Source organism: Puma concolor, chromosome B4, assembly GCF_028749965.1.
Source record: "Puma concolor isolate L17-30 chromosome B4, mPumCon1.1.hap2, whole genome shotgun sequence".
In the NCBI taxonomy this organism is placed as follows: domain Eukaryota; kingdom Metazoa; phylum Chordata; class Mammalia; order Carnivora; family Felidae; genus Puma; species Puma concolor.
Window position 1 is genome coordinate 125,983,812 of NC_141673.1, and position 15,839 is coordinate 125,999,650.

At 38.7% G+C, this 15,839-nt stretch overlaps 1 protein-coding gene across 1 annotated transcript in view; it reads right to left on the reverse strand.

Annotated features, from left to right (window-relative positions):
• ARL5B (ARF like GTPase 5B) overlaps positions 1-15,839 on the reverse strand; it is a 29,344-nt gene that overhangs the window by 6,748 nt on the left and 6,757 nt on the right. The window contains exons 2-5 of the mRNA XM_025930547.2: positions 7,501-7,561; positions 5,780-5,927; positions 2,823-2,906; positions 769-920 (exon numbers count right to left, since the gene is read on the reverse strand). Of these exons, the coding sequence (XP_025786332.2) occupies positions 769-920; positions 2,823-2,906; positions 5,780-5,927; positions 7,501-7,561 (445 nt within the window). The remainder of the gene's footprint in view (positions 1-768; positions 921-2,822; positions 2,907-5,779; positions 5,928-7,500; positions 7,562-15,839) is intronic.

The window sequence follows — 15,839 nt, forward strand, 5'->3', positions numbered from 1 at the left end:
TCTAAAGAATGGAATGCTTACAGCTCAGTCTTAAAAGTATAGGTCAAAAAAGTCCATTATATTACACAGCTATTATATTACAAGCGATTTCTAATATGAGCATAACTAAGAAGGTCAGGTTGATTGGAGGATAAATAAATTCCTGGACATGAATGGGATAATTCATGGGTGGCACACTGGGTTCTCTTTGGCCTACTCTATCCAAACTCAAGTTTTGAGGAGAGAAGAATACACCATCATAAGCATTTGTCTTAAATGTTTAGTCTCTTGAAGTATGTCCCACCAAAGGACTCCGAATAATAAAGGAGATGTACTCTTGTGGAAAGCTGAAAGTTCAGGTTTAATTATGCCTTTACTGAAATGTGAAATTTCTTTGAAGCTTCCTCTTTAATTCAGGCAACACTACAGTCCCCCACCTCCGCCGCCCAGTTAGTAAATGATACAAGAAATGAATATCCTCTAAAAATCTGGATTGTGAAAACTTAATTCAAAAGTTTGTTATTGACATTTTATGCTAAAATATTGTTTATATTAAAAGTTACAAAACATGTGTCAGTAACTTTGCTAAAGTGTAATTTAACAACAGTAACCTACTAAAATTATTTTTACCTTATAAAATTGAAATACAAAAACTATCTTTAAGAACAACAACAACAAACCCAAAAAACAAAAACAAAAACCCAAAACAGCATCAAAGAAGAAACAACTGCCTTAAAAAACAGAAATCTGACAGAAGTCATACCTCCCCCCATATTGTTTAGCACTTACCCTTCTCCTGTTAAAGCACAGCAGGACTGAATGTGCCATGGATGATCCTTAATTGAACTAAGGGTGAGGTATTTAGAGATTTCAGCTGCTGTCATACACCCTTTCATATCCTGTTTATTTGCAAAGATCAGGACTGCGGCTTTCCGTAAATCCTGCAATCAATATGAAACATTTCTAAAACATGAAATAGCACAATTCAAATTAAACTAATGAAGCAGGAAGGTCAAATACGTCCAACTGGACAGTTATAATGAAATCCCTCTACTTTAAAATGATTGATTAGGCAGTAATATTTAACTTAAAAATTTTATTGAGGGGCACCTGGCTGGCTGAGTAAAGCATGCGACTCTTGATCTCAGGGCCATGAGTTCAAGCCCCACACCAAAAGTAGAACTTACTTAAAAAATAAAGCCTCAATTAAATAAACAAACGAATAAATGGAAATTGTATCGAGATAAAAATAAATTTTCTCAATAGTGATTTAATGATTCGCTCTAACAAAGATAGGCTAATTAACATAAGCTAGATCATCAAAAGTTATTTTTATATTGTTGGGCCAAAGGGGTCAGACTAAAAGTAAAATAAACATGCATCTTAAACATCGATTTAAAACTATACGAGCAGGGGTGCGTGGGGGGCCCAGTCAGTTAAGCGGTTGACTTCGGCTCAGGTCATGACCTCACGATTTGTGAGTTCAAGCCCCGTGTCAGGCTCTGTGCTGATGATAGCTTAGAGCCTGGAGCCTGCTTCAGATTCTGTGTCTCCCTCTCTCTCTAACCCTCCCCGACTAGTGCTCTGTCTGTATCTCTCAAAAATAAATAAATGTAAAAAACAACAACAAAAAAAACTATATAAGCAATATTCTAATAGGCAAATACGGTAATATGTTGCCAAACAGTACAGAATCTCTCCAAATTTATTTTTAAAGTTTGTTTGTTTTGAGAGAGAGAGAGAGAACAAGCAAGAGAGCACACATGCACGCACACACAGGAGGGGCAGAGAGAAAGAATCCCAAGTAGGCCCCATGTTATCAGCACAGAGCCCCATATGGGGCTCAAACTCACAAACCATGAGATTATCAACTGTGATAGATTCATACAAAATAATACTACATAGCTGTTGAAAGGAATGAAACCAATGCTGTATGTGCTGATGTGGATAATCACAATGCTGTGCACAAAACCCCCAAAACGGAGTTACATACATACATATATATATATATATATATATATATATATAAAAATATATAAGATTTTATGAACAATGATGAGGCGCTTGGGTGGCTCAGTTGCCTGAGTGTCAGGTCATGATCTGGCAGTTCGTGGGTCCAAGCCCCATGTCTGTCTGTGTGCTGAGCTTTCTTGAGATTCTCTGTCTCCCTCTCTCTCTGCCTCTCCTGTGCCCATGTGCATTCTTTCTCTCTCAAAAATAAACATTTTTAAAAAAGATTTTATGAACAATGAAATATAGTATTTTATACAACTGACAAATAAAAATGTAGGGAAAATATAAAAATATACATGGGATTGATTCTCACTCCTTTTAGGATAATATAATTCTTTTAGGACTCTTTGAGAGAAAGGAAGGAAATGAGATTCGGGGGGGGGGTCTCATAAGATATTTAGTATCTTATATTGGATGGTAGGTGGATGGATGTGTTTTATTACCTAAGTTTTTTTGTCTATCTTAAATTGTTAGAATCAAGTGGTCTCAGATTATTCACTAAAGAATTTTCAGTGACTGTAAACTCTTGGAAAAAAACACTCAAGTTTTCCATCTTTCTTGCTTCAATTTATTGGACTCTTTAAGACATGAATGAATAGTTTTAACCTTGAAAAATCTTATCAATAACAATAATAGGCTACAAATTAATGTGCTGAGTTGTTTTCAAATCTGAAAACATAATGAAACTTTTTGACTTCAAGACGTCCATCAAAATACAACATTTTGCTAATGATGAAATAACCCACGGCAAAGCGTATCATCTTTGTAAAAAAGCAAAACCAGCACACAGATACCTTACTCCACTGTTTACGTTTGCTTTCAAAATTTACCTCGTGAGCCAACATTCTGTATAACTCTTCTTTTGTAATCGCTAGTCGTTCCCTGTCAATGCTATCAACCACGAGAATGATGAACTAGAAGACAATTAAAAAGAAAGAAAATTGAATGGAATGTTGAAGTTTTCTGCAAAACTACTCTCCAGTGACGGAATATTTTCATGACGTCATCATTACTTTAAAATGGTCTTTTTCAGGAAGAGTTTGTATTGTACTGTAAAATCCACATGTTCAGAAAAGAACTCATCATTTCAACAAAGAAAAACTACGCCCGAGTTTATTTTAAAAAGGTGATATTTGAATACACAATACGCTGTAACACTAGGATTTATTTTAAGATGCAGGTAATAAAAAATAATTTTTAAAAAGAAAGTCACAGTAACTTAAATAACTTCCACTAAAAATCTATACCGCTGACTTAAGCAATCAGTAGTTATTTATGTTTGAGACAGTTTTCTGCCTACTAGGGACACACAAGTTAGTCTGAAAGAAAAAGAGAAACACACACACACACAGACTAATGAACAAGACATTTTTACATAGCAATGCCAACAGTAAGAGCCCCAGAAAAAATGTGCTAAACGGAAACATACCCACTTAGGGGTTAACACGCTAGAGTGGGTGTAGGTGAAATTAAAGAGCAGCAAGCAAAGAGAGCTGGAGAAAACTATTGGTAAAGGTGTATATGAAAAACGTGGGGTCTTACACATTAGAAATAAAAGCATCTTTGGTAAGAAAAACAAGATACAGTGTGAAAGGGCCCCTAATCGAATCTTAGAAGAAGAAAGTTAAAAAGTGAGATTAAGCGATGCTAAAGGTTTTAATAGACTGGCTCAGAATAAATGGAGAGGAGGAGGGTGAAACCAGATTGTTCAGATGACCTTAACATTAGGCAAAGAGACAAGTGGAGAAATCTGCCTAGAAACTGTGAAGGGCAAGGGAGAAAATGGAAGGAATAAAGGTAAGAAACATGGCAAGTTTGCATGGACAGAACATAGGGAACTTAATGAGAGCCCGGTGGCAGGAATTCATCGGCAGCTGAACTCCTTGTATTACAATGGAGACACTGGGCTTTTGGAGGACTCCTTACGGAGAAGAAGTTAAGATGACGACAACGGTGAAGAAGGCCATGGGGGAAACGTCACATGGGCAGGCCCGTGACATAGAATCTAAGATTGCAAATGCTAGGTGCCATGCTGGTGTGCTGTGATAAAGGCCATAGGTTCTTGTAGTAATTGTGAAATTCTTATAGAAATGGTTTATTAAAATTCTCCTGAAACCAATATTACACTCTGTTAACTAACTAGACCTTACATAAAAATTTGGAAGAAAAAAATTAAATAAGAAAAATAGCTTATTATAAAAAACATTTCATGCAGACGGTGTCATTAATAACATATGTCTTTCTGGATCCATGCGGAGTCTTCTAGAGTTTCTGCAACTTCAAAAACAAGATATCCTCTTGTAAGGTTATCAACATACATGGATCAGCTAGAATCAACTCTAACCTCTTCATCAAAAGTAACGGCTCCTCTCCCACACAACTGCAGTTAACTGTGAGCTTTGACAGGGCGCCAAGAGCTATGCTGCTTAAATACAGGTGACCCTTGAACAACATGGGTTTGAGCTGAGCAGATCCCCTTAAATGTGATTCTTTAACTGTACAGGACTGTACATGTATTTTCTGCTTATGATTTTTTAATAACATTCTTTTCTCTAGCTTACTTTATTGTAAGAATACAGCATATAATACATACAACATACAAAGGGTGTGTTAATCCACTCTTTTTGTTATCTGTAAGACTTCTGCTCAACAGTAGGTTATTAGTAAAGTTTCTGGGGAGTCCAGGTATATGTGGATTTTTGGCCACACCATGGGTCAGTGTCCCTAACACTGGCATTATTCAAGGGGCAACTGTAGCCATATGGTAAAAGGTTGTTTCTCTCTAACATTTTTAGTTTCAGAATATTTTACTATAGAAGTATACATTAAGCTAACCTTGAACCGTATTTGCTTACCGACCTATCCCCCCGCTTCAAATAAGAAAAGTTAAGTGCTACTACAACCGTTAAAGACCTAGGATGTGCCATTTTGGTTGGACCAATCACAAACTGCACTGGAATATATATGCATAGATACATATGCTATCGCAGTATAAATCTAGAGGAATATATGTTTATTTAAAAAGGAAACTTATTCACCAAAAATTCCTTGCCTCTCCCCACCTCCTCTGCACACACCCTTCAAAAAAGCCACTCAATTTTTAATAGGCTTCATTTTAGGAAAAAATAATTGGTCAGACGTCCCTGTCTGTAAAGAGAAATTACGGATGCAATTGTACATCAGTATACTCAAAGATAAATCTGTCTCGATAGCACTGCATGGTTTAAAAAAAATCTGCTTAACAAGAAATAAACACAGAAATAGAAGCTAGTCCAGACTGTTTCCTGGGTTGGCTCGGAAGCAGTAAAGTAGCGAAATAAGTGACAGAGAAGTTGGGGGCGGGTGCTGCAAAACCATTTGTTTTTTTAACTAAACTATAAGCTCACCAAAATTTTGAATGCTCAATTCGTGTTATTTGAAAATCTTGTATTCAATTACGCTTAAAATATTTTATTCCTCCCTAACCAGAGCCTCTCTCAGCTGTGAGATCTTGGGACAGGTTATCTAACTGATCCTGGTCTCCACTTTCTCCAACAGCAGAGACCTGACAGGAGCACTGGGAGGACGAACTATCCGGATACAGTCCGCCCTGCAGCGGGCGTGCAACCAACAGTGGGCATTAGTCTTTCTACTTGCCTTTCCTCTGGTATGTGAAAACCTCAAGTTCCTTACCGAAAAGGATCTTATTGGAAAGCAACTGCCAACATGCCTCTGGGGACTGCCTATCTATTTTCTGGGTTGACTCTGTGGTCCTTGTTATTAACATTCAGAAATTGGCTCAGTATACCTCTGTGTTTGAGTAATACGTGTTCCAGGACGACCTCAGTGATTCTTGACCACCAATATCCCACATAAGAAAATGCGTGTTCTTCACAACTATTTCTTCAACATTGCTTCCTATGGTTGGAGATGTGTGAACCACTTCATTCATTAAGCTGTTGAAAGACACCATAACAAATCTTTTGTAAATCTTGAGAACCGGAGGGAAGTTTTATCCCATCAACGACAGCATCAAAACTAGAACCTGGGAGGACATTTAATGCAAACACCTAGACAAAGAACAAGCCTTGAAGGAAGACTTTTTTTTTTTTTCTTTTAATGGAATAAACTAAAGGCTTGATCTGGAGAGATGGAAACACTGTGGTGTGAGTTTGTATTCCTGTGGCCAAAATTCCAAACCACCATGCCCTTGTTATCGGAGCAGAACCAGGGCCCTTTCCCGAAAGAACAAGTTTCTAGGTGACTGTGACATCAATGCTCGCAAAGTAGCAACCACTGAATAGCAGGCTGTGTATAATTCTGAAGCCTGTCCACGTGAGAAAATTGAGACTTGGGTCGGCCATAAAAATCAGTTCAGGACTATTAACCTAAACCACAGCCTTAAAAAGATAAGGCCACAGGCAAATGAAAATTTTAATTAAAAGTAACTGTAAATATATTTAGAATACTAAGGCTCATACCACATTTATCATAATTATGCATTAAGACACATTAATTCATTCATTCAACAAATATGTATTTGCCTATAATACGCTGCTACTGTGTTGAAAGAAGTCTCCAACTGTCTCTTGGGTCTTACATGTTTTTGAAGCTATGTGGAAAATTATTTCAATAACTGACAGGTTTCTGAAATGTTTACATTTGATGTTTAAAGGCAGAGTCGCATTAAAATACATCATTGATAACGGATGAATGTTTTAACGTAAAACAAGTAGTCATTCTACTGTAAAACAAGAAGCCACAAGTTAGCAGCTTTTTAGCAAAGGGGCTGAAAAACACATTAGGCACTGCTTAAGTGAAGTGTTTCCAGACAACTGTCAGGTGACAGACCTAGGATGAGGTGGAAAGAGACAAGAGCCACACAATCGAGCATCGTATCTTACAACTACTTGTTAAAAGGCTTGGGACATGGATCCATTTCCACTGTTTAACACGGATCATTTCATTAACCCTGAAAGGATGATGGGAGCTACTCTGATCTGACAAGTGGACTGACAGGCTGTTAAAACTTCCTTCAAGTATTAATGTATTTCTCTGGAAGCCTCCAGCCCTTCCAGGCTGCGAGTGACAAAAGCAGGACTTTCAGGGGTGATCTTCATTTCTTTTGATTTGACAAGTCTGCCTAAGTTGAAACAATTCAGAGCTATTAGTCAAGAGAGTAGCAATGAGCTTCCTAGAGATACTGGTCTCCTTGTGTGAACCGCAGTGTGGGAAGAATGAAGTGAAATGCACTTTATCACCTCACTGCAGCACTATGATGGATGCTTTATTTATTTTAGTTTAATATTAAGTCTTTCTTTCAAGGCCAGAAAAAGACGAGGGTTTGTGAAGGCTGTACCAAACATACAGCCCTTTTATTCACTTTTGAAACAAATTTTGTGCTCGGTAAAATACAAAACCATACGTTTAGGTTTTTGCGGGATATTACAATGGTATCTTATTAATTACACAAAATTGGTTCTGGTAACTTAAATAATGAAGACTGTTTAAATAAATAACTATACTTACAATTGGTAAAGAATGGTGGTTTTCCCTGCATTATCCAGTCCCACTATAATTACTTTGTGTTCTACAAAAAGAAAACAAACCAGAAACATTTAACACTACAATTACATGCTTGCAACAATGATTATTAGTTAGCTTTCTAATGAGGATCATTCACCGGATTCTTATTACTGGATTGTTAAAACACAGAGTAAACAGAGCTTCACGATGTCAAGGTTACCTACGTTAAGGGAGGCCATCTAGTATGATATTCTCCACCTGGCTGTCTTATAAACGAATGTGAGATCCGGGTTTAGAGGGAAGTTCAAGAGAAGCGGTGTGGGGGGAATAACACAAATTCTGATCCTGACAAGGCACTACGACGTACAACCTAAGTTTAAAAAAATTGTTTTACACACCTGCTTGTCACCTCTGCTAATCAAATCAGCTTTTTAGCAAGTTGTTTTTACACCTGGAAGTTTTCCCACCTACATGCGGTTTCTTCCTTTCACGAAGAAATCCAATTTAAAACACAAAACTGAAAAGGTTTCCCTGTCACCAACAGGACACACGTATTCTCTCCATCAGTTTCTCATTCTTTCCGTCATCTTATTTCTTTTCCAAAGTTTATTTATTTTGAGAGAAAGAGACAGAGCGTGCACGTGCACACGCAAGAGGAGAGGGGCAGAGAGAGAATCCCAAGCAGGCTCCACAATGTGAGTGTGGCACTGGGCATGGGACTTGAACCCATAGACCGTGAGATCACGACCCGAGCGGAAATCAAGGGCTGGACACTCAGCCCCTTAAACGACTGAGCCACCCAGGTGCCCCTCCTTCCATTAATTTAAAGATAAATAAGCAACTGCTTAGTTCTCAAGGCTTTTTCAATCTGGATTTTACAACTCTTCTGAGTAGATACTGTTTCTGCTCCTCATGCAACAAAAACCTCTTGGGTCTTCTCCCTCTGGCACCATGCACAAGACAGACATTTGTTTCACTGATAGATTTTAAGGCCCATCCAATCATTCTGTTAAGTGGTACATACTCTGAAACCTCTTTCGAACGCAGAGAAGACACTTCCGAGTCATCTTTTCTAGATTTTACAGAACATATTAAAGATACCTCTCTTCCCCAGGGCAGAAGGCTTAAAAAGCTACCAGGGAACCTTCGTAAGAAACACAACACAATCGATTTATTTCTAGCCAACGATCTGACATATTTCCTATCAGAACCCTGCTCCCCTTGTTAACCTGTGATAATATCAAAACTCGGATTATACATCTCATCAGACATCAGCTCGTATTCCTACTTGAGAGTGTTTATACTGCATCAGTCAAAAAGAGAGGCCATTGTTTACAGACAAGTTCTTAGGTGACAAACTATGTATCTTTATGCATCTTTAACGACCTGAACACTGTCTGTACTGCCTGTAATACCACAGGACTAAGGACATGGTTCTCTCGAAGGGCTTTTTTCACTATGGCAGAAACTGCTTTGCAAAACGCAAAAAAGAACAGAACTTGTTCGCTTATTATAACTCACAATAATTCTCCTTATTTGACCCTCTTTGGTTCATATCCCCTAATTTCTAAAGGAGCCAATCTTTATTTTCCTCCCTTTACAGTCCAAGAATGAGAACCCTCTTTCAGTGGAGGAACAAGCATTCTAAATTTTGGGGACAGCTGGAAACCACCTGCCCAGCACCTGGAGACCAAAGGGTCCCTGCGGGAGTGAGAAGGAAGCCACTAGTCTGGAAGTAAGCTAAACTTGGGCGTGGACACTTCTGCTGGGACAGGAAAACAGAAGGTAGTACCACGTGGTTCACTGTTGAGGCCACTAAAGTGAACCAACACCCGGGGCCATTTTCAAACAGCCCTGCCCCCGCTTCACATTTTGTATGATAATGATCAGAGTATTGAAGGCCTGCCACAGCAAAAGTCATACATAATGCATCATTTTTTTAAGTTTATTTAAATAAGAGAAAGAGGGAGAGAGACAGCGAGCAGAGGGGCAGAGAGAGAGGGAGAGTGAGAATCCCAAGCACAAATTGTGAGATCATGACCTGAGGTGAAATCAAGAGTCTGATGCTTAATGACTGAGCCACCAGGCGCCCTGCCCTCATAATGCACCATTCTGAAAGACTGGTCCCAATTTGAACTAAGTCAGAGGTGACGAACTCTGAAGGCGAAGAGAACATGAGTTTTATTACAGTTTCAACTGAGTGATTAACTTCAGGACTTTTTCAGATTCCTTTTCCCCTCAGTAATAGGGAATTCTAGCAATTAAGACAAAACAATTTCACCTCAGTCTTATAATAAAGGTATTACATCAATCCTTCAGTTAAAATGAGGCCTACCTTCTGGTGCAACCTGAGTCTACGTGCTAACAAAACATCATCAATGGGAAAAAGCTAAATATTTTTTTAAAGTATGAAAAAACAAAAATAAACAATAAAAGCATGAAATAAGTGTATCATATTTTATTTTTGTTAATTTTTTTAATGTTTATTTTTGAGAGAGAGAGAGAGAGTGACAGAGAGAGAGACAGCACGAGCGGGAGAAGGGCAGAGAGAGAGACAGACAGAATCTGAAGCAGGCTCCAGGCTCCAGGCTCCCAGAGAGAGAGGGAGACAGAGGCTCGTTGGGGCAGTGCGCTGACTGCAGAGAGCCTAATGCGGGGCTCAAACCCACGAACCGCCAAGATACGACGTGAGCCTAAGTCAGACACTTAACCCACTGAGCCACCCAGGAGCCCCAACAGAGTGTATTTTAAATCTCTTCTTTGAAAAAGCACCTCTTGAACATCATCTGTACAGTAAGAGGGAAATCAAGTTCAACGGGCATTTACTAAAAAGCCAAGTACAAAATAAAAGCTGTTTGTACTCTGCGGCATAACTGTAATTCTTCCTCCCATCTTCAAAGGCCTCCATTGTACTTTGCTGCTACTTGAGTATGCCAATGACCAAGGGCCTGAGTTCACAAATGCTAGCCAAGCTTTTACCTATTCAAGAAGAACACGGACGGCACCTACCTTTACTGTCAGCAGGAAAGGAAATTCACATGCTGCTCTAAATGTCCACAAGTGGTGTCTAGATTAATAAAGTATAAATCATCTGATACCACTTGACGTTAAAAAAACATGGCTTAAGGGGCGCCTGGGTGGCTCAGTTGGCTAAGCATCCGACTTCGGCTCAGGTCACGATCTCACAGCCCGTGAGTTCGAGCCCCGCGTCAGGCTCTGGGCTGATGGCTCAGAGCCTGGAGCCTGCTTCCGATTCTGTGTCTCCCTCTCTCTCTCTGCCCCTCCCCCGTTCATGCTCTGTCTCTCTCTGTCTCAAAAATAAATAAACGTTAAAAAAAAAAAATTAAAAAAAAAAAAAAAACATGGCTTAAGGTACTTGTTCTGTACTGCTTTTCAGCTGCGCGTAATCAACAGCCAACATACAGACCTTGTTTTATGTACAGAAACAAAAATATCAGCTAAATTATGTAACTATTAGTGATTTCCTGCAGTCATGGTAAAATAATTTCCTTCACCTATCACAGTTAACTAAAGCAGATACTAAAAAAAGATGCTTGTAAGTTTGTACTATGTCACCCAACAATTTTTGTTGTTTACCTAATAGATTTAAAAAAAAAAAAAAAAACTTTCAAAATGTATCACTCTAGTCCAGTTCAGTCTCGGTGAAGTAGGGAAAGAATCTATCCTAACAGTCAGATTTTGAGTTGCTGCCAATCAGATGAACGTCAGACACTTAACATCACTTTTACTTGCGGAGCCAGGAGTGGGGATTTCTGATTCACCAGAATTGAAATGTCTCAAGTTGTGAGGAGAAAACCATACAACTATATGCTTTTATAATTTCAACTGATCCTCAACGTGGATATGTAAACTGTATGTTCTTTTAAGCCCAACTACTCTCCATGAAAATGAAGTATTTAGTTTAGACAGACAGAGACATAATCAATTCTCATTTAACCTCAAACAGGGAAAACTATGAACATAGATAATATTACATTCTTTATTTAGAATGATTTTTGCAAATGTAATTAGAAGTTTACCCTCTTTATTGTTTTTCAGTAGTGTTATTAAAATCAGTATATTATCACAGAGAAGGAGCTGCCCCTGTTTGGGGCCAGAAATGTGTATGTTGGGGACAGAGTGGGTGCAACTTACACACTTTCTTGGACAGCCAAATAAGTCTGGGTTAAAACATCACCCTAAGCATCAGAGCTACAATGAATCCAAATGTTGAAATGTGCCTGCACACCATGAGACAGTTACCCTGACACCACATTTTACTAGAAATCTCTTCCAGGACACCAGGCTGCACCTCTTCCCAGAATAGAGGGCTGGGAGGAGAGCATTTCCAGTTCTACTTAGGAATCCATGCCTGTCCAGAGTCAACACAAATCATGTTTATTTACACTAAATGAAGGTCCAATTGCACAGCTTTTGTTTAATTTTCATCAAGTGTTTGCACAAAAGTTTCTCTGCACTCTTGGCTATGGTATTTGGATCTCCTTAAAAGCTGGCGCATACTATTTTGTAAGCAGGGCATAAAGACATAAAGCCTACACAGAATGAGGTTTCAAAACAAAATTATTAAGAGTGCTTGCTTGTAGACAAACACAGGTAAAAGATGGCTAAAAAGAAAAATCATGGAAAAAGAAACTTCAAAAAAATAAGTGGAGGAAATATCAAAGAAATTCGTGTGATAAAATGGTCAACCGGTATTTTTAAAATACAAGAAAGCCCAAAAGATATCCTGAAATAGGGATCACTACCTTCTAGATATATACCTGCACCAACACTGTCACTTAACAAGAGCCTTATACGAACACAGAGTATGTAAACAACTTCGCAACTAAACAAGTAAAAATGCTCCATGCCAAATTTGGTGATTCAGCAAATTCCGGGTATCGCATATACAGAAAATGAGTTTGAATGGTTGCAAGGGGTAGGTATTAAAAAGTCAGAAGACAGGATGTCACCAACGGAGGCCTGAAGGCCTGCACAGCAATGATGAACACCCAAGGAAGTCTGCTCTTGGGAAGGAAGAAAAAAAAAAAAAAGGAAACGTCATATAAACTAACTCTGTCTTATATTATACTGGTTATAGAATCATAAAACACTATAGCTTGGAACAGACTGCAGAATTTGAGATTTATTCCTTCTCTCCCGCCTCTTCACCTACAAATGTGCCACCTATAAAGGCATTTCTGAGGAACCAAGGTCTCCAAAAACATATGTTAACTATTGACCTGGGCCATCTTGCTGATGTTCTAGATAAGAAATTAAGGTCCTATAGGGGCGCCTAGGTGGCTCAGTCACTTGAGCGACAGACTTTGCCTCAGGTCATGATCTCACAGTCTGTGAGTTGGAGCCGTGAGTTGGAGCCCCGTGTTGGACTCTGTGCTGACAACTCAGAGCCTGGGGCCTCCTTCGGATTCTGTGTCTCCCTCTCTCTCTCTGCCCCTTCCCAGCTCATGCTCTGTCTCAGAAATAAGTAAACATTAAAGAAAAAAAAGAAATTAAGGTCCTATGAGTTTAAGTAATGTGTTCTAGTAAACACTGGTAAGAGTCAGCATTTGCTGCCCCACTCTTTTTTCTATAAAGCATTAATTCCCCTTCCAAATTCTTCAGTCTCTCCCACTCCCCCACAATATCCATCTTCCTGGATGCCTAAATTTCGTCAAGAGCAGCTACATAAATCTGATGAGCCAACAATTCAACATTTATTGAGTTCATTTTATGCATGACTGTAACATTTAAGACTAACAAGGCAAGCTCTCTACCCTCAAAAATCTTAAAGGCAGATATGTAAATAAGCACTTACAATACACCATCATTAGTACAAAGCAACAGATACCGAAGAATCCTACGGTAATATTCCCAAGGATAAGTGAGATCTAGAATCCAACTCTCAGCCGAGGAAATAAATGTCAACAGTAAAAAGGAATATTACAGAGTGTCGGTATGACTGTTTTCTGGGCATTGTGGAAGTTAATCCTCACCATCATTCCATAAGAAAGTGGTGGTATTCCTTTTACTGATGAGAAAACTGAGCCTTAGGCTAAATAACATGCTGGGAAGTTTGGCTAATGGTCTCCCAGTGTGATGCCTCCCCATCTTTATGACAAAATTGAGTCTTATAGAATAATAAATAAGAACAGCTTACTGGATAGAAGAAAACCACTCTTCTGGTAGATAAGGGGATTATACAGATAAAAAGGAAAGACATCAAAGAGTCTAATAGGTAGAACACTCTACCATCACAGACCACAGTGAAGGGCCTAAGCCCAAAGATTCCAACTTGCTACACAAAGGCAATAGAAGAAAGGCTTCGACAAGGAAATACTGAAGTTGATTTTAACTTCTACAGTTTTCTACAGAATTCAAATGTTGCCCAGGGGAAGGTTAAACTCTGGAAGGCAAATTTTTTTTTTTTTTTTTAATTTTTTTTTTTTCAACGTTTTTTTTATTTATTTTTGGGACAGAGAGAGACAGAGCATGAACGGGGGAGGGGCAGAGAGAGAGGGAGACACAGAATCGGAAACAGGCTCCAGGCTCTGAGCCATCAGCCCAGAGCCCGATGCGGGGCTCGAACTCACGGACCGCGAGATCGTGACCTGGCTGAAGTCGGACGCTTAACCGACTGCGCCACCCAGGCGCCCCAAAGGCAAATTTTTTTTAATGGTTTTATTTTATTTTTAAGAGACAGTGAGTGAGTGGGGGAGGGGCAGAGAGAGGGGAGGACAGAGGATCCCAACCAGGCTTCACGCTGGCAGCAGAGAGCCCGATGCAGGGCTCAAATTCACAAACCCAGTGGTGAGATCAGGACCTGAGCTAATGTCAGATGTTTAACCGACTGAGGCACCCAGGCGCCCGGGAAGGCAAATGTTAAGGGGCAGAGACAATGCACGGTTTTCGAAATTATGGGACCATGACCACAGTTAAATACATTTTGCCTGATGACCCAGGATGCACACAACTGAAACAAAAGTTTCACAAAATGGTACCTTTACTGAGATACACCGTGATAGTTTCTATTGTAGAATATCATTCCTTTATATACTTATTTTTTCGTTTTTTAAGTAGGCTCCATGCCCAGTGTGGGGCTTGATGCTCTAACCGACTCAGCCCGCTAGATGCCCCTGTTCATTTCTTTTTTAAATGCTGATCCTCACTAAATGGACTCTATACCTTAGTAATGGGTTATGTTGGGCAATTTGGGGAAACAACCGTATTTGAGAAATACAAGTGAACTGGGTAAGTATAAAAATATTCAAACGTTTACAAATTCAAGAAGCTCAGCAAATGCAAACAGGGTAAATACAAAGAAAAGCAAAGCTACTTTTGTCATGGTCAATCTGCTAAAAACCAAAGATAAAGGAAGAATCCTGAAGGTGGCAAGAGGAGATGACAGGCTACATAAGGGAAGTTAATATATGAATGTTGGCTGTCACAGGAAAAAAAATGGAGGCCTGAAGACAATGGAATGACAACTTTGAAGCACTAAAGGGAGAAAAAAAATATTGACCTAAGATGCTATATTCGGTAACAATATACTTCAAGAATGAAGGCAAAATAGAGACACTTTCAGATAAAAGAAAACTAAGAATTCATCACCAGCACAGCTACACAACAAAAATGCTGAAATTCTTGAATTTGGAGGGAAATTATACTAGACAAAAATTCAAAACATCAAAAATAGCAATGTAAGTAAATATAAGAGGAAATTTTACCCTTTCTTAAAATATTGAGGAATATGTGACTGTTTATAGTAAAAATTAAAACACTGTACTGTATAACTTATAACTAATGTAGATACCACACATATAGCATCTAACCCGTATGGTTATATAGGACTAGGGAAAGAGAGAGTACAACCATACCATTTCTTACACCTTACAAGTGTTACATTACTAAGTAGATTGAGAAAAGGTAACAATGCATGTTGTAATCAATCCCTAGAAGAACCATAAAAAGAATGCAAAAAGGATCACTGAAAAAGCCAGTAAATAAAACGGAATTCTAAAAATAAAAAACCAAACCATTAATGCAAAGTGGGAAAGGAGGAATAGAGAAACAACAAAACATAACAAATGTAGATGGGACAAAGAAGAAATAATAAAATAGTGCACCTTAATATCTGACTGTACCATAAATCATACCATATTGATAAATTTGCCCAAACATTCCAATTAAAAGAGACAGAGTTTCACACTACATTAAAAAAAATCACAAGATCACACCCTATGCTCTCTGGCAGAAATGCACATTAAAATACAGAATATCGGAACAATGCTAACAACCACCATAACCGAATAAACATTTATAGAGTATTGCACACAATTGCA